At 38.3% G+C, this 19,979-nt stretch overlaps 1 protein-coding gene across 1 annotated transcript in view; it reads left to right on the top strand.

Annotated features, from left to right (window-relative positions):
- LOC124580845 (dihydrofolate reductase-like) overlaps positions 1 to 19,979 on the top strand; it is a 54,794-nt gene that overhangs the window by 12,660 nt on the left and 22,155 nt on the right. The window contains exon 3 of the mRNA XM_047131287.1: positions 12,064 to 12,173. Within this exon, the coding sequence (XP_046987243.1) occupies positions 12,064 to 12,173 (110 nt within the window). The remainder of the gene's footprint in view (positions 1 to 12,063; positions 12,174 to 19,979) is intronic.

Genomic DNA, 19,979 nt, shown 5'->3' with positions numbered 1-19,979 from the left:
TTTGATACACTCTTCATTAATATTGTCGCAGGTACACCATCAATGCCTGCAGAGTTGGAATTTTTTAGTCCTTTCATTGCTGTAGCTACTTCATCTTCTGAAACAGAACTGAAGTACATTGATCCTCTACATCCACTTTTTATATTCATGTGCCTGGTTGCTCTTATGTAAGTCTGATTGTAACATGTTATCAGCAACACCTGTGAAAAAATTGGTAAGTGTTGGCTGTTTCTAAGGGGTTTGCTACTTTTTTATTTTTTTGTGATAGTGTTATATTTTTGCAAGATTGTCTGTATTCTCCAGATTCCTTTTTTATAATACTCCACATAGCCTTTGATTTATTAGCTGAATTATAAATGTATTCATCATTATGCATAATTTTTAGTGCTTTTATTGCTTTTCTTAATATTTTGGAGTTTTTTTTTTTTTAATGCACATAATTCAGGTGAGGAATTTTTTGAGTTACAAATTTCATGCAGTAGTCTTTTCTTCTGGCATGAAACCCTTATTCCCCTTGTTGTCCAGCTATTTTTTCTAGAGTTCCCCTGTATGGTTACAGTTTTCAGTGGAAATTCAATTTGAAAGAAATGGGTTAATGTATCAATAAAAATGTTGAATTCTCATTTATGTCGTTCATTTTGTACACTTCTGACCGTTTTTATTTCTGTAATAAGCTGTTGAAGTAGTTTATTTTATCCTGATTATAACTTCTACATGAGGTTCTTAAAGATTTGTTGTTAATAATACTGCCTTCTACTTTTATGCTTAATATTATAGCAAGATGGTCACTAAAACATGCATTGAAAATTTGTAGTGAAGTGTGTGTAAACTCTTATTGAGTAGAAATTGATCTAGAGCTGTTTGGCAAGTTTCTGTTACTCGGGTAGCAGATTTTACTTTGACCTTTAAATTAAAGGATGTTGCAGGGCTCAAAAGGGTCTCTCTATTTGTGAGGAAATCAATATTGAAGTCATCAGATTATCAACTCGCAATACATTTTATTTACTTTATTTAACAATGACTCCATTGTGTTTAAGAAAAGTTAAAAATTTCCAGATGGTAATCTGTAAACTGTAGTAATAACCAAGTTAAACTGAATAATTTGTATAGCTGCAATTTCATAATCCTTTTCAACATTTGCTCTAGTTAAGTCAGGTAGGGTAATAAAATCTACGTTTTCCTTTGTGAATTGCCACCCCACCCTGCTTGCTGTTTTTCCTGCTGTAGTAAGAAGCCAAAATGAATTTGTTTATTTTCATATTCTGAATTAATTCTGGGTTAAGCCAGTGCTCAGAAATGCATAACACTGAGATATCTTTAAGTTCATCTGTTAATAGTACATTAATTTCATCGATCTTATTACGCATGGATTTCACATTATGGTGATAAATTTTTAGATCTGGCATATTCATGATTTGATAATTGGGGTTAGTACCTTATGTGATCAAAAGTATCCGGACGCCCCCAAAAACATATGTTTTTCATATTAGGTGCATTGTGCTCCACCTACTGTCAGGCACTCCCTGTCGGAGACCTCAGTACTCATTAGACATTGTGAGAGAGCAGACTGGGGTGCTCTGCACAACTCACGGACTTCAAACGTGGTCAAATGATTGGGTGTCACTTCTGTCATACGTACGTATGCGAGATTTACATGCTCCTAAACATCCCTAGGTCCACTGTTTTGGATGTGATAGTGAAGTGGAAATGTGAAGGGACACATACAGCACAAAAGCGTACCGGCCAACCTCTTCTGTTGACTGACAGAGACTGCCAACAGTTGAAGAGGGTTGTAATGTGTAATAGGCAGACATCTATCCAGACCATCACATAGGAATTCTGAACTGCATCAGGATCCACTGCAAGTACTGTGACAGTTAGACGGGAGGTGAGAAAACTTGGATTTCATGGTCGAGTGGCTACTCAGAAACCACACATCATGCCAGTAAATGCCAAACGATGCCTTGCTTGGTGTAAGGAGCGTAAACATTGCATGGCTGAACAGTGGAAAAATGATGTGTGGAGCGACAAATCGTGGTAAACAATGTGGCGGTCTGATGGCTGGGTGTGGGTATGCCGAATTCCCAGTGATCATCATCTGCCAGCATGTGTAGTGCCAATAGTAAAATTCGGAGGCGGTGGCATTATAGTGTGGCCGTGTTTTTCATGCAGGGGTTTGACCCTTGTTGTTTTGTGTGGTACTATCACAGCACAGGCCTACATTGATATTGATGTTTTAAGCACCTTCTTGCTTCCCACTGTTGAAGAGCAATTCAGAGATGGCAATTGCATCATTCGACACGATCAAGCACCTGTTCATAATGCACGGCCTGTGGCAGAGTGGTTACACGACAATAACATTCCTGTTCTGAGGTATCAAGGGATCACCAATTTAGTATTGGAGGGCAGCGTGGATGGTAAAAATCATTGAGGGAGACCAAGAGATGAATACACCAAGCAGATTCAGAAGGATGTAGGTTGCAGTAGGTACTGGGAGATGAAGAAGCTTGCACAAGATAGAGTAGCATGGAGAGCTGCATCAAACCAGTCTCAGGACTGAAGACCACAACAACAACAACAACAACAACAACAACATCCTTGTAATAGACTGACCTGCACAGAGTCCTGACCTGAATCATATAGAACACCTTTGGGATGGTTTGGAACGCCAATTTCGCCAGGCCTCGTCGACCGACATTGATACCTCTCCTCAGTGTAGCACTCTGTGAAGAATGGGCTGCCATTCCCCAAGAAACGTTCCAGCACCTGATGGAACGTATGCCTGCGAGAGTGAAAGCTATCATGTAGGCTAAGGGTGGGCCAACACCTTCTTGAATTCGAGCATTACCGTATTTACTCGAATCTAAGCCGCACTCGAATCTAAGCCGCACCTGACATTTGAGACTCGAAATTCCAAGGGAGAGAAAAGTTTTAGGCCGCACCTCCAAATCGAAACAAAGTTGGTCTACTGTAATATGAGACACAATTTAGATCGAATGAATGACGATACAGCTACAGTAGCTTGGTTCGAGTCTTAAGCTTAGCAGTTAAGCTTTACCATGTAGCCATTGCTATGCGTCAGGTGCTCCGTCCGTATTTATACGGGTACCATTCCATTTTCACGTGATTCATCTGGTTTGAATTGACTGCTTATTTTTCATTGATCTGATAAGTGCCGTTCTCTTTGTTATAGGTGTTTACGTCACTCTAAGCTGAAAATGCATTACTGTACTGTGCCACGCATTGTTTGTTGCATTCTGATAATGTGTGTTTACGACCTGTCGCCGCTTGCGGCATGACTTGCTTTTGTGCGCGCTAACACAGCTTACAATTTAAAAAAAGAGAGGAATTGTCTCATTAGCAAAACAATGGCAAGAGACTGCTATTTGTTGTTACTTACACTGCTGCTTTCTTTGATAATGATCAACAAGAACCAAATAATAGACTGCGTATGATAGATGTTCTGAACGATAGTTTAGCGAAAATTTTTCTTTGTTTGAAAATCTTTGCCGATGCCTCTGTAGTACAACACATTCTGCACAGAAATTAGTCATCTTAGATTTAAAAATCTTGTCAATTGCCGTGCTTCATTTCTGACTGTATCACTATTAGGCATAAGAATAATACGAATATAAACATGACATGATATGTATATTATTCCGCCTTTGCTGTTGTCTCACTCTAGTTTCGCAGTTTATTAGGCAGACAGGATTTAAATGAGATAGCAGCAAATACGAAAGAGTACATGGCAAAATGTTTATATTCATCTTATTTTTATGGTGAAGAGAATACTGCATGTGATTCACAATTCATAAAAGTTCCTATTAGCAACGATCTCTTGTCACAGGTAGGAAAAAATTCGGAATGCAGAGTTGGCCATATTGACAAACATCCCAAACAGTCTTGCCAGTCGGATTTTCGTAGTACGTTGGAATGCTTCTATATTCGAAGATGACCAATACGGAATTTGTATTTACTTCATTGGATAATGTATGAAAATGCAGTGGTCGAAACTCGAGGCAAAGAGAAAAAGCTCATCTTCCGCCTTTTTTTTTTTTACTGACGCAGAGGTTTTGGCGCCAGTATTTATCTTTGTGCCTGCAAAGCATGCCTGTGTAGCGCTACATAATTCAACAGCAGAAGTTAGTTGTGGCGGCACCTACCAACATTTTTCAGAACTTCCGCTTAATTTGCACTTGATTCTAAGCCGCATGCGGTTTTTTGGATTACAAAAACCGGAAAAAAGTGCGGCTTAGATTCGAGTAAATACGGTACTGATGGAGGGCGTCACGAACTTGTAAGTCATTTCCAGCCAGGTGTCCTGATACTTTTGATCACATAGTGTATTTACAGCATCACATACCTTTAGTTTAAATTAGGATCATCAGTATTGTTTTTTATTTTCGTTCTTCTTTCTTATTCATTTTGTTTTCCTCGCTGTCGTGTTGGAAGGATGTATAGGAAACTGATATAGTTCTATTCCTTAAAAGTCATTCTTTAATTATTTCATTAACACGATCACAAACAAACCTTTTCCCTTCATAGTTCAAATGCAGTCCACGCTTTGTGTGCAGATGTCGGTGCAGGTTGCTTATATCCAGTACATTGCACTTAGCATATTGTCAACATAGTTTCCTTATTGTAATGTTTGTTTTTCGAATTTCTTTGGTTACATATGAACTATAAATTAGATCAAGCATATGAGGCAGTGTGGTAACTACTGTGTTTCTGCATTTGTTATCTTGTTGAAAATTCTGCAGCGTTTTCACAAAACAGTTGCTTCATTTTTTTGCCACATCATTTGATCCCATTATACAGATGATAAAGTCATTCCCCTGCATTAATTTTGTTTGATTGTTAGTGTCTACAACATTTTTACATCCTACCCCTGGTTTCACTACACTAGTCACTGCTATGACGTGACAGGTTGTGGTTTTTCTTTCGGAACATGTTCTTATTAATTTATGTCTCCTTATTGAAATGTCATCCCAACTTTAATTTTTACTATGTTGTGTAGTGAAACATGAAGCAAGTATGTTTTTTATTAGTTTTGAACATGACCTGGTTTGAGATATTCTAGGTCGCTAAGTTACTGATCTTAACTGTGTACATTGTTTGTTTATGGCCATGTTGCTTATTATCTGAAAGCTTGTTCTCAGACCTTCCAAAATTACCTGTTTTGCAGATCTCTGTCTACTGGAAAAGAAGTTAAAATCATTTTTGTCTGCAGTGTTTGTCAAATTTTCCACAGATTTTCAGAATGTCAGTTTGCCATTATTCCTGTCATACTACGCTGCAATTCTGTAATTTAGCATTATTTCAACAAACACACCAAATTTGATGAAGATTGGAGATGATCAGGTTGGCAACTGAGTTGACTTGGCATGGAATGACTTATGAGAAATAGTTGATAAAATTTACTATATAGATTGTATTTGGGAAAATCATATTTTATGTTTTTAGCCAACTAAACAAAATTTAATACCATTGATTGGGTTTAATATATGAAGCCCAGAAAATATGAAGGAAAAAAGGAGGGGAATATATAAAACCATACACATTACTAAAGAAGTAAGCTGTTGGACTGCAATTTTGTTGTACATCCTGTTAAGCTGAAGCATATAATACACTTTAATTAATGGTGTTGAGTAGTATAATCCAGGGAAAACTGTTAAATTTACATGACTTTTAGTACTGCTATTAATTTTCCTGTAAGACTGTAAAATTTCTTATTGTAGGACTGTACAATTTCTTATTGTTGCTGTTGTGTGAACTGACTTTGCAGTGTACCTGTTTTCAGTAGCGTTGGTGCTTTTGTTTGAAGTGTGTGCATATTTTGCAAGTGTTAGTGGCACAATGAATTGACTTAAGATGTAGCTATACATCCACATGAATACTCTGCATTTACACTTAAATGGTCAGCAGAAGGTTCCTCGAACAATTTTTAGACTATTTCTAAACTTTTTTTTGTTGGTGGAATTTTGGTAACCCCGTTTCAGCAACTCTCTCATCTGTAATGGTGGTGTTGATTGTGTGTTGCTTCAGCTGTACTTTATGTAGAACTTGAATGTCTTTGGATTTTCTGCCAGATTTTGAGACAGAGTTTTTTTGTGGAAACCATTAAGAGCCTCTCACATTGAAATTTTGAGCTCCTGTAAAAGATCATTGACCTTGGAGATGATGGGTTTTTATAAATATGGCATGCCTTTTTGGTTGCATCTGCAACAGTCTTCTGACCCGTTTTGTGTACCATGGGGGATCAGTTCTGCCTGCCATTAATTTATTTGGTGTAAATCTCTCAACTGCTGTTGATACTATTTCTTTGAATCTAAGCCACATCTGATCTGTGCTTACATAGTTTGGAAGGAATAGAGACTGTCTCTCAGTAAGGCATCAAGTGACTTTTTATCTGCATTTCAGATTGATATATTTTACTTTTACTTTTGATGAATTTGGATATTATGGTATTCAGTCGTGCTACGACGACATTGTGGTCACTAGTCCTTATATCCTTTGTTACGCTTCCTATTTACTGAGGAGTATTTGTTTAAGAGGTCTAGTATGTTATTGCAACTGCTTACACTTTGACTGGAGTCCTGAACTTCTTGTTCAAAATAATTATCTCGGCAACCATTTAGTGCAATATTGGATGATGTTTTATGCTTACTACCAAATTTAAACATGTATTTTTGCCAGCATATCGAGGGTAGGTTGTTGAGTATAACATCTGCCCATACTAAGTCACAGCAACTAATTCAATTTCCCTACAAGATAAACTACCTCTTACAGCAATGAACATGCCATTACCAACTGAATGCAATCTCTAATGCAACCAGTTTAAGAACAGTAAAACCAAATGAATTTAATCTATTAGATTTCTTGTGGCATCACGATCGTTGATCGTGATACCACAAGAAATCCGAGGAGCCCTCATCACCAGCCATAGGTGTGAGGGAGACTGAAGATGGCTTGTATATAAGCCCAAACCTGTCAATAAAGAAATATTATTGTGATCTCGACTGTTCGTTGTAACTTAAATAAAACATCAGGCCGCTGCTCTCCGTAGACTGTGCTGTCAAAATTTATGAACAAATGAGGTTGTTCTTGATCAGGTAACGATCTGGTGATGCAAGCTAGACAAATCACAATCGGAGAACTTGCAGATGAAGCTAAAGTTCGTATAGGATCTATTCATTCTACTTTAACAGAACATTTGGACCTCAGGAGTCTCTCAGCAAAACTTGTGCCAAACTTGCTAACAACTAAGCATAAGCAACTTTGGAGATCGTAAGAACATGCTGTATACTATGAACAGTAATCCCATCTTTCTTAACACAGTGATCACTGCTGATGAGTTCTGAGTTTACGGGTATGACCCAGAAACAAAGTTCTAATCATCACAGTGAAAACATCCATTATCCTTGAGACCCAAAAAAGCGAAGCAGGTCCGCAGTAGTGTGAAAGTCTTGCTGACCATCTTTTTTGACTCCAGTGGTGTGGTCCATCATGAGTATGCCTCAGAAAGTACCAATGTCAATATGGAGTACTACTAAGAGGTCCTGCATCATCTTCATGAAGCGGTGAGACCAAACAGCTACACTGGCGGGCAGTGGACAGTTGGTGCCATCACTACGATAATTGACCTGCTCATTGTTCTTAGTTAATTCAGTTTTTTGACCACCTCAACATGGCTGTTTTTTGTCTAACTCCCAGTTCCCCTGACCTAGCACCAAGTGACCTCTGGCTTTTCCCTAAACTGAAAAGACTCTGAGAGGGACCAGATTTCAGAACAGGGAAAAATTATGCAGAATTCGACGGAGCAGCTGCACACCATACCAAAAGAGGCTGTCCATTGATGTTTTCAGCAGTGGCAGCAGCATTGGGAGAGGTGTGTAGAAGCCAAATGTGACTAAAACATAATGTCTGAATAAATATTGATTTTATAAATAAAAGTAGGATACTTTTTGAACAGTCCTCATACTAATGGAACCTTGATAGAGCACAAAGTAACTGTAAATTATTTATGGAGAGATTTCTTAAGAACGATGGAAGTGACTAGATTTGTTACAAACAATTTAACTACTGAAATTTGAAAGGGGGTTTTAATTACATCTTTCATTTATCTCTGAAATCGAGCAACTGTTATATATTTGGAGAAATTCAATTGGATCTTTTTGTCATAACACTGGTGAGACAGTCTGAAGGTAGTCGGTACACAGAAAATTTGTTTCTTTTTCTAAATGGAGAAGAGTGTGCATAAAATAGAACTTTTTGCCTTGAAAATTATTCAAGAGGATAGAAGGAAAAAATAAAATAATTTTGGTTGTGTGCTCTTTTGCATAGTATGACCCACAAGTGATAGACTTCGATTGTGTACATACGCGCAGAGAAGTGCTGACCACGTATTGTGGTCTGTGGGTGTTAGCAATTTATATATAAAAAAACAGGATTTATGTATGTATTTGTGCATGTGTCCAGCATTTCCCCCTAAACCAGTGGTTTGATTTCAACCAAATTTGGTGCACATGCTGCTTGCTACATGAAAATCAGTGCTGTGGGCTCAGAAAGTCCTAGCTGCCACAAAAGGAAAGATGGGGGCAAAAAAGGGTTTTTTTTTTCAACCCCTGATTAGTAGGCTGCTGTACACAAAAGGTGTTTTGTGTGTGTAGTATCAGCATACCTGACAGGGTCTACAATTGCGGATGGATGCTGCTGAACAATAAGAGGGGGGAGGAAATTGATAATGAAAGAGATGGGAGGATGAGGTGTACGGAGAAGTGGAGGAGGAGGGGACAGACAGAAAGAGATGGGGAGGAAGTGATAAAGAGAGGGGGAGGAAAGTATAGACAGCAAGAGAGGGGCTAGGAGGAGGAGGGAGGGATGGGGGTTGACAGACAGAGTTGGGGTAAGAAGAGAAGAATAGACAGAGGGGAAGAGGTTTTGTGTGAGTAGTAATGGCATGTCTTGCAGACATATGCTGCTGGGCACAGCTGCATAAAGAGAGGAGGGCCGAGGAGACAGTGAGTGGGGGAGGGTGAAGTGGACAGTGAGAGCAGGGAGGATGAGACGGGCAGAGAGAGGGAGGTGGAGAAAATTGATAGAGAGACGGGGAGGAGGGGACATGCAGAGCGAAGAGGTGAGGAGGAGGAGATGATCAGAGAGGTGTGGAGGTGTAGGCGTAGGTGGAGGTGATCAGAGAGAGCAGGAGATGGAGATGGACAGAGAGATACAGGAAGGGGGGGGGGGCAGATGCAGGAGCCCTGAGGAAGGTGTAAAGAGGTAGTGGACAGGTGGAAAAGGAAGAACGGAGAGGAGAAGTTGGATAAAGAGAGTGGGGAGGATGAGATGGATACAGAGATCGGGTAAGTAGAAGTCGACACAGGGAGGGGGGAAAGGAGATGTGTGCAAAAAAAAAAAAATATATATGTGTGTGTGTGTGTGTGTGTGTGTGTGTGTGTGTGTGTGTGTGTGTGTGTGTGTGACAAGTACATGAGAGAAGCCTTTGGGGAAAGGCCAGTGTTTTTATATCCTATTGGGCAGCTGCTGACTATAGATATGCAAGATAACAACATAGAAAATAACAAATATTTAATATTCTAGAAGAAACTTTAGCTATGGAGAAGCTATTGACAGGATCTTCAGTTACATTGTAATTTTTGGATTTCCACCATATTGGTGAAAACGGATCTTCCCCATCCCCCATCAAAAATGCAGAAAGGTTACTACAAATAGTATAATTTTGTATATCAAATTTCTGTAAAAGTTGAAGAAAAAGTTACCCAATTTTACTAAGCAAAGGATTTTATTTCAGCAGAGTAATGCACCTTCCCACATGTCTGAAGGTACCACAGTCAAAATTGTGAAATTGTGCCAAAAGCTGCTACATCATCTGCCAATTTTCTAGATTTGGCTACTTCGTGATGTTTTTTTGTGAATACTGGAGAAAGTGGATTAATGAAAAGAAAATCCCATCATATGAAGAGATAATAGCTGAAATAAACCATTATTTAGTAGATTCTGAGAAATTGTGTTTTTGAACGACTGAAACACATGAGTAAATATTTGTAAATTGCCATATAGAACTGAAAGAAGAATAAAATGTGAAAAATGGAAAAATAAGTTTGACAATTTATTCATATTTAATGTTCTCTGTGCAAAGTGTGCCAATATGTAACATATTATCTTCGTTCCTGGATTTGCAAATAAAAACAAGCAGTTTTCATAAAGAATTGATAGTTGTGATAAGTGTTTGTTTCTGACCTCCAAGTAATGACACTGAGTGAGATGATGTAAACTTTAAGACACTGGACTTGCATTCAGGACTGAGATTCAGATACTTGCCAGCCATCCTGCCTTTGAGGAGGCCAAGGCTGATTTCCTTCCTCATCCTATCCCAGTCTGGGCTTGTGCTCCATCCTAACATGACATTAAGCTCCAAACTCTCTCCTTTTTACTGAACAGTGGACTTTACATATTTTACTACTCTGACAAACTGTGAACTGATTTTCAGTAATCACAAACTGTACTACCTATAAATAAGGTATATGCTGATTATGAATAGTAAAATGGGATAGTGACATTAAGATAAACGATTGCAAATATTTTTTATTTCATCATGCCTCAGTGTCTATGTGAAGGAAAATAAACAAAATTCTTTAAATATGTTAAGTGTTTTATGTGCATTCGCTATGTCATCAAAAGTATCCGGACACCCCCCAAAAACATATGTTCATCATATTAGGTGCATTTTGCCGCCACCTACTGCCAGGTACTCCATATCAGCGACCTCAGTAGTCATTGGATATTGTGAGAGAGCAGAACACTCAGACTTCGAATGTGGTCAGGGTGTCACTTGTGCCATACATTTGCACATGATATTTCCACACTCCTAAACATCCCTAGGTCCACTGTTTCCCAAGTGACAGTGAAGTGGAAACGTGAAGGGACACGTACAGCACAAAAGCGCACAGGCCGATTCTTGTCTGTTGACTGACAGAGACCGCCGACAGTTGAAGATGGTCGTAATGTGTAATAGGCAGACATCTCTCCAGACCATCACACAGGAATTCCGAACTGCATCAGGATCCACCGGAAGTACTATGACAGTTAGGCGGGAGGTGAGAAAACTTGGATTTCACGGTTGAGTGGCTACTCATAAACTACACATCATGCCGGTAAATGCCAAATGATGTCTCGCTTGGTGTAAGGAGTGTAAGCATTGGATGATTGAACAGTGGAAAAACGTTATGTGGAGTGACAGATCACGGTACACAATGTGGCGATCCGATGGCAAGGTGTGGGTATGGCAAGTGCCCGGTGAACGTCATCTGCCAGCGTGTGTAGCGCCAACAGTAAAATTCGAAGGTGGTGGTGTTATGGCATGGTCGTGTTTTTCATGGAGGAGGCTTGCACTCCTTGTTGTTTTGCATGTCACTATCACAGCACAGGCTCACATTGGTGTTTTAAGCACCTTCTTACCTCCCACTATTGAAGAGCAATTCGGGGGTTGTGATTGCATCTTTCAACATGCCTGAGCAGCAGCTGTTCATAATGCACGGCCTGTGGCAGTGTGGTTACACGACTGTAACATCCCTGTAATAGACTGGCCTGTACAGAGTCCTGACCTGAATCATATAGAACACCTTTGGGATGTTTTGGAACGCCGATTTCATTCCAGGCCTCGTCGACCGACATTGATACCTCTCCTCAGTGCAGCACTCTGTGAAGAATGGGCTGCCATTCCCCAAGAAACGTTCCAGCACCTGATGGAACGTATGCCCGTGAGAGTGGAAGCTGTCATGGCTAATGGTGGGCCAACACCATACTGAATTCCAGCATTACCGATGGAGGACGCCACGAACTTAAAAGCCATTTTCAGCCAGGTGTCCGGATACATTTGATCACATAGTGCGTGTGGTAGACTCACACATTTCCTGAGACTTGGTACATTCAAACTGTTATAATGTGCAGTGTCATTACTGTGTGATCTTTGCAATGTTTATGTGTGAACCTGTATTTAATTCTGTCATTACAGGTATTAGTTTTCTTTTGTTATTCTTACAGGAAATGATGAAATCCTCATACTGTCACAGGTTATATATAACCAATATTTTGAAAGACTACAATTGTGATACATTCTTTCCAGAAATTGGTAGCCAGTACAAATCTGTCAGGTGAGTAACTCAAAAATATGTTGAGACTAAGTTTAATGTTGTCTTTTCATTGGGATTGTTACAATGTACGGTGTTACATGTATATTGTCTACAGTCGATGTTGTGAAACAGCAATTCGGTGAAAGCTAATAGTCCTATGCTGTACAGGCAGAACATGTATGTTGATTTTTTACAATAAAATAAAAATAATCATCATATTGGAGGTAATTTAAACACCTTAGTGTTTTATCAAAAGTATGCACCAGTAGAAGGTTGTTGCACTTGCCTTGCTCTGAGGAGGGAACCAGCTGACTTAGCCAGTTGTTGGGAGGACCTGTAGAGTAACCTCCTATCGAATAAATATGTTATTACATATTCTTCCTTATGCAAAGCTTTGGAAGAAGTGAAATCATGAAAGAGAAAATATAGTATTTCTTATGCCTTATTTTATTGCATGTCTGATATTTATTTAAATCGCTGACAAGGACATTAAAGTTTTAACTACAGGTACTGGCAGTAATGTCAGAGATAGCCATTGTAATAGCAGTCTCATTGTGGTTTTGACTTTACCATTCATGCAGTATTAAATATTGTGCGGGAAAGAAAACATATTAATTAGCAATGTGGCAACAAACCTTTTTTGACAATTGAGAAGTGTGCAGAACTGGGACACAAATCCAGAGCCCTGTTTGTTGTGGGAATTATTTTACCAACTAACCAGTCTGAACTTGTATTGTGACTTGACATAAACATTGTCTACCATTATCTCTTCCTGTTCTGATTTTGTGAGATTCACACCTGCTAGTGTTGCAGGACTGACAGTTTTGTTAAAGAGGATACTGTAGTGAAATCTCTCGCCTCCACCTTGGTGTTTCTTAAATGTAGTTTTCTTAAAAACAGATGACATGTCACACCTGACCGTCCATCGGATATAAAACCTAATAACTTGAGAATGAAAGTATGAGCTAAAATCAACCACATGCAAAGTTTACGTAATGTGTATTTACCTCTGTGAAGTCTTTAAAATTTAGTGCAATGTTCTACTTAATTTGATGCAGCACAGTAAGTGTGGTGGATAATGAAAGATATCAGTTCTTTATCAAGTGAAGATATCAGACTGTAAGATGTGCAAAAATCTATTTTTTTCACCTAATAGTTTTTGAAAAACCACATGATTAGTATTTCATTTTGAGTAAAACACTGTCTTGCAGCACAGACACCAGCATTTATGGCAGACAGCCATAACAAAAGCAGCCTCAGCCCAGAATGCAAAGAGCCGGTTTTTAACAGCAAAAGGGTTAAATATCTGACTGTAATGTTTCAAAGAGATATCAACTGGAATGGAACGGCTGTGTATGAACGGTAATAGAGAAGGCAAATGGTTGACTTCGTTGTATTGAGATAATTTTAGGAAATTTGGGTCATCTGTAAAGGAGACCTGTGGATAAAAGGCTGGTGTGACCCATTCTTGAGTAATGCGTGAGTGTTTGGGATCCCAACCAGTTTGGATTAAAGGTAGACATCAAAGCTGTTCAGAGGTGGACAGCTAGATGTGTTACCAGTAGTTTCGACCAGTACATGAATATTACAGAGATTCTTCATCATCTCAAATGGCGACCCCTTTCGTGAAACACCATTGAGGAGATTTAGAGAACTGTCATTTGCAGCTGCCTGCAGAACGATTCTACTGCCAACATGAGCATTTAGCATAAAGACCATGAAGATAAGATGAAGGAAATGACCAGTAGTGGTACAAGGTGCCCTCCATAATGCACCATATGGTGGCATGCAGAGTATGTTTGTAGATGTAGAGTTAGATGAATGCTAAAGCCAGTTTACCCCCAACAGTCGTCATGTTTATGGTGTTGTCACAAACACATCATATACAATCTCCCAGATAATTGTCAGTAACTTCTGCAAACTTGAGATTCAGTGTTAATCTTGGACCTACACCTTGCAACCATTAAAATTCATTTTACAGGTATCATCTGAATTCCAATTAAGCTTATTTCATGAACTATAATTACCCATTCACAACATCATAGTTGGAACATACTTTATCAGCGACTCACGTAAGAGCACCACAACAGATGAAGTACTCTTTTAAAAATTGATTTTAAATGCCACATCCAAAGACCAGCACTTCACTCTTTCCAATTAAGTGTGGTTGTCACTCCACTGAATCAAAACCAAGATGGTACTAATAGAGGTAGTTATTGTAATGTGGTTCTCACCTGATTCATTAAGAAGACATTTGAGGTCTCTAACAGCTGCTACTTAGTGTGTTTTCTTGCATCCAATAAACTGAAAAGCCATTTCATGTATCTGGAGACAGTGATAAAGAGGTCTTAATTGGTCAGTCAGAACCTAATAGATGTATTTTTTGATGTTGAAAACAACTGGCTGTGTGATATCTGACAACAAATACATAATTTTTGGGTTCATGGTTGCCTCCCTATTGTACTACAATTTTCTCTTGTGGAACAATATTTCAGGTATCAAATTGGTAATGTAGTTTTCACCTGTACTCCTTAAAGAATGATGTGTCTCAGAATATTATTTTCCTCCGATATAAGACAATTGCAACCGGAGGACACATGTTTTCAGTTTTAAAAGTCCAGTTAGATTCTCGGGGCCAAGATTTGTGTTACAGGTTGTCACTGTACATGTTGAAATGCCCCTGTGTTTGGGTTTGGAGTAGAGACAGACCTTCCATTGTAATATTTTATAAAGCCTTTGCTCAATTCCAGCGGTACTCTTTAACTGTAAAGTATGTGAATCAGTGCGACCATCATATCTGAAAATGTCGGACAGTGTCCGTGTTAAGGGTGTCAGCCATGATGCAGGTTCTTTGCAGTAAATCATAAATCTGGCATATGCACTGAAGCTGGTAATCCATCACTTCCCACTCAGAAAATATTCCTGTGGTGTGGGACTTTCATAATGTTAAGTCAATTGTGATGTCTGTGGTCTTGATTTTTGCCACTTGAATATTAACTCAGTGTGTAAGCATGACTGCTAACTGAATGTATTTTCCTTAGGGTCAATTGTATAAAGCATTTAACTGTAGATTAAAATAGAAAAATTACCTCAGATCAAATTTAACCTGGAAATCTGTGTTGTATAAATGTTAATCCTAGATCATATCACCATGAAGTTAGACCATATTTGACTGGCAAAAATTCGCGATTCAAAGTCAGGTTCAGCTCTAATTGTCAGTTTATAGTGTTCTGGTATTATGATTCATCGCTTTTGTTTTTTGTAGATACCAATTGAAATAATAAGAAAAGTTGTTCTTAACACAAAAAATGGTAAGTAAATGTGTGTTAAGCCCCCTCACCTGACTGATGCTCAAAATAATTTTTTTCCATCTGGAAGGTTAGGTTAAGGGAATTACGACTACTGTGTGTATGTAATGATCAATCTCATCATAGCTCTTGGGAGGTGATTCATAATTTATGTGATTAGTTCAAAGCCATTTTATACACACTTAGCAGCAGAATAAGAAAGGAAGATTTGAAATGTTTGCAGTGAATGGGAATTTTGACAGCAGCTAATAGCTATTCAACATCTCGTATATGTTCTCTCTCAGCTTGAGCAACAGTAACTATGGAATTTGTATTACATTTTTAACTACTGAATACATCCTTAAACTGCTATGACAGTTCAATGTACGTACGGTGATAAATAGAACGTAAGCAAGTGTCTTTGAACATCTAACCTTGTGACCTGATACATACGAGTCAGTGGCTCAGAGGTTGCATTAGTGACTGCTGTGCAGTAGATCATGTGTTCAAACCCATGTCAAATCTCTGAAATTTTTTTTCCATTTCTTACTACTTTCTCCACTTTATTGTTTGTAAAGATAATTATAACAACAGTACCGTGACATTCCATTCCATACCATTGAAACCATACCTTACCCTCTGTGTTTCCTGAGTGTTTTGGACCACTATTGGGCAAAATTCTGTATGTAACAACCCTACGCGATGTGAATTACATTGTTTGCTTTCGTTTACTTTAGAGATATGAGTATCCAGATGTGTCCACTGAGGACGACGACTAGATCCAGTGAGCTCCCTGCCACATTCCCTGAAAGGGTGAACTCACTCTTGGAATTAAATAACAAGTCATTTAAGCTGAGGTTTTGTTTGGAATAAAGAATTGTAGAGCAGTTGGAACTAAGGCTTAGAGGCTACTGATCAACCAGAAGAAACCAGCCACTGACTCCAACGTGCATGTTGCTGTTAATGTTAAGATTTTACACCACAGGAACCTGTCACTTAGTGGTTGGTGATCTGTTTAAAGTAGGCATAGCAAGAACTTGCAGAGCTGTCCGTAAGGTATCGGGCTGCACTGCTTCATTGAAAAATGAATTTATCAAAATGCCAATTATGAAAATGACGTTAGGAACATCCAGTGTAATTTTTGTCAAATAGCACATTTTCCTGGCATATCCTCATCGAATCACCTGGTGCCGATAATGCTGAGATATTTAGAAATCGTCATGGTGGTTTTCTTTAAATATACAAGTGATCTCATACGCTAAATATGATGTTTAAATATTTTAGCTAGATCGCCAAGATCTGTCCATGGCAGCAGTATTTTTGCAAACTCACATGTACCTGCTCAGTTGGAAACAGGAGAAATTCCAGAAGGCTTACTTCTGGGAGACTGGCGATCAGTGTTGCAGCTATTTTTTGACACCTGTATTTCATGAAGAAATGGTGGCTGAGTGTATCTATAATCATGCCCTCAAGAAAACAAGATCAGCAATTGAAAGAATGTTTGGGATAGTAAAAAGACGATTTTCCTGTTTGAGTGTAGGACTCAGAGTAAAAGTAAATCGTGCAGCAATTACAATAGTTGCAGCATTTCTTTTGCACAATATGGCTGTCAACGCATCAGAGCAGGAGTCTGAAATTGATGACTTGTATTTGCTGGGAGAAGAGTGTACACAGAAATTTGAGTACGTGCAGAACGCAAAGTCAACTGGGGTCTTAATGCAGTGAGAGTGGCATTCATTGACAATGTATTTAAGTAAGTACTTAAAAATTGGAATAAATGTACAAGTTGTCAGTTTGAAAGCCAGATTTTCTTTTCCTTTCGTTTAGTTCTAGTTACTTCTCTGTGTCCTGGTTATTGAATTCTTTATCAGAACAAGAACACCACAAATAATATTATAAACTCCCTGTTGCACAACAGATCGAGCTCAAAACATTAACCAGAGCATATTAAAATGTATACGATACATGGCATATAACTTCAGGTTGAAAGTCTGTCCATGAAGTTCCAGTAGGCTACATACCAACAGAAAACGAATGTAACAGCAGTCACAGTGCAATAAGTGTGAAATTCATTAACAAAGTATTTATACAAAAGGTCACAAGATTGGAAAGGTTTACAATGTGTCAGATTAAAAGTCTGGATTGTCTTTTTCATTTCTATAAGTTCCAATTCTTTAATTTCTTTATCTATTTTGAGGGTTTCCAGTCTTATCTCATGTTTTGCAAGCAATTATTGTAACTCTGATTTCATGTTCACACTCAAGGCATTCTATTCTTCTCTTGTAAAACTGGTCTTTCTTATCGAGAAAATTTTCTGTTCTTTTGTTTTTGGGACAAGATTTTCCTGCTATAACAGAATACTGGCTGGCACGTTACACATCTACCTGTAATTAGAGGTAATTTTCTGTGTAAAGTACACAATTTTGTGCTGTCACAGTAAAGTTATTACATTATCTTAGTGCATTACCATTTTTACCAGCTCAATGTAAACATTCTCTCCTTCATTTTCATTATTATTAAAAAAGCAATATCTTCATTTGAAGTTGCAGCTGTCGCCTCATTTACTGATGTTGTGAATGAACTGTAACCAGTGCTATCTGTATCAGAACAAGAATGTAACGAAGAACATTATGAGCCGGCTGCGGTGGCCGTGCGGTTCAGGCGCTGCAGTCCGGAACCGCGAGGCTGCTACGGTCGCAGGTTCGAATCCTGCCTCGGGCATGGGTGTGTGTGATGTCCTTAGGTTAGTTAGGTTTAAGTAGTTCTAAGTTCTAGGGGACTTATGACCTAAGATGTTGAGTCCCATAGTGCTCAGAGCCATTTGAAGAACATTATGAATTACCTTTTACACAATAAAGTTGCTTCATAAGAATTTATGCGATTATGTCAAAATATTTACAAACCACTGCACATAACTTTAGGATGAAAATCTGCATCGGCATCGTAGGCATTAGAAATAGGAAAAAAATTTGGCTTCAGGGCTGCAGTTAGCTTTTGTCCACTTTCTGTAACAGTAGGCCTTACGAAATTACCACTTCCAGTTCTATGCGTTTCTACTTTGAAGAGATCTGACTCTGTTTTTGCTCCAGTTTACATACTACATACATAAAAAATGAAATGTAATAATTAGAAAGTATGTCTTGAAATTATACATTGTCATGCGCTAATGCCATCTTGGTCCTTTTCTGAACATTTCTGTAACATGTTTTCTAACGCTTTCAATCACAATCTGTCCTGATGTTATGTGAATTAAAGTCCACACAACTTCTCTCCATGCCTTTACCTTGCTGCAGTGACTTTATCAGTTTTTTCTTTTTTTTCACTCAGTATGTCTTTATGCTGGCCCAACACAACTTCCAGCAGTAAATCTTTTTTGTATTGAGAAAAGTTTGAGGATCATTCCTTTTTGTTTACTTGCTTCCATAGTTATAACACGACACTGTCGATAATAAATACTGTGTATCTATGATGTACAATAAATATCTACAGTCAAAACACAATAATTGTGTCGATAGCGGATTTCAGCCATGTTGCCAAGCATGTTACATAGTACTTTAGATCAAATCTGAACCTGCTTCAGTGGATCCAAGTTTAGTGGTACAGTAGAGCTGAGCCCTGAACGTAGCTCAATTTCTGATCTAATGTCAAATTTGATCAGCAATGTTTATACTATCAGCCCTTAATGATACTACAGCAATGAATCATGTTGGAATCTGAGCAAAGGACTACCTCACCATTGTAGCTGTTGTGCAACATGAATGCTGTAACCAAGGGTTGGAATATATTTCCATCCGAGTTAGCAATGAAGCCTTGAATGTTTTTAAGTTGAAACTAATACTAGCTATCTTGTACTCAGAGTTAAGTTTTAGGCATGTTTTATCCTCGTCTGCCTTGAGCCTAGATTTTGTGAATGAAAAGTTTATATTGTTGGTCAATTTGTTGTTCTGGGATGAAAGACAAAAGTAATATATTTATTGTCCTAGTATTGACATGTTTTCAGGGATTCCTTTGATGGATTTTATAAATAAGCTAACAATCGAAATACATAAATAAATTCATGCTAAAGTCACACATAAATATTAAATACATGTATGTGTCACAAAATGTTACCCTAATTATGATATCTGAAAATACAATCAAAACATTTTTCATATGAGGGGACTTAATGTTAACACATTGTGTGTTAGTTTTATGCATTTCTGCAATAATGCCTTGCAATCAGAGGGTTGTCTTCCCTCCACGGATGTCCATTTAAGTTCACGGATCATCTCCATAATACTCCTGTGCTGATTGAATCTGCTGTTAACAAATCTAGCAGCACACCTCTGAATTGAATTGCTTCAATGTCTTCCTTTACTCTGACCTGGTAGGGATCCCTGTCACGTGAGCAATACTCAAGAGTTGGTTGTATTAACATTCTGTATGCCGTTAACAATCCTACTAAAGCAAAGTTGAGCATTCATCTTCCCGACTACCAGGCTGATGTGCTCACGCCATTTCATATCACTTTGCAATGTTGTGCCTAGATATTTAATCAATA

This window comes from Schistocerca americana, unplaced genomic scaffold, assembly GCF_021461395.2.
Source record: "Schistocerca americana isolate TAMUIC-IGC-003095 unplaced genomic scaffold, iqSchAmer2.1 HiC_scaffold_36, whole genome shotgun sequence".
In the NCBI taxonomy this organism is placed as follows: Eukaryota; Metazoa; Arthropoda; class Insecta; order Orthoptera; family Acrididae; genus Schistocerca; species Schistocerca americana.
The sequence above is the reverse complement of the archived record's forward strand: the minus strand, read 5'-3'. Positions and strand labels throughout refer to the sequence as shown.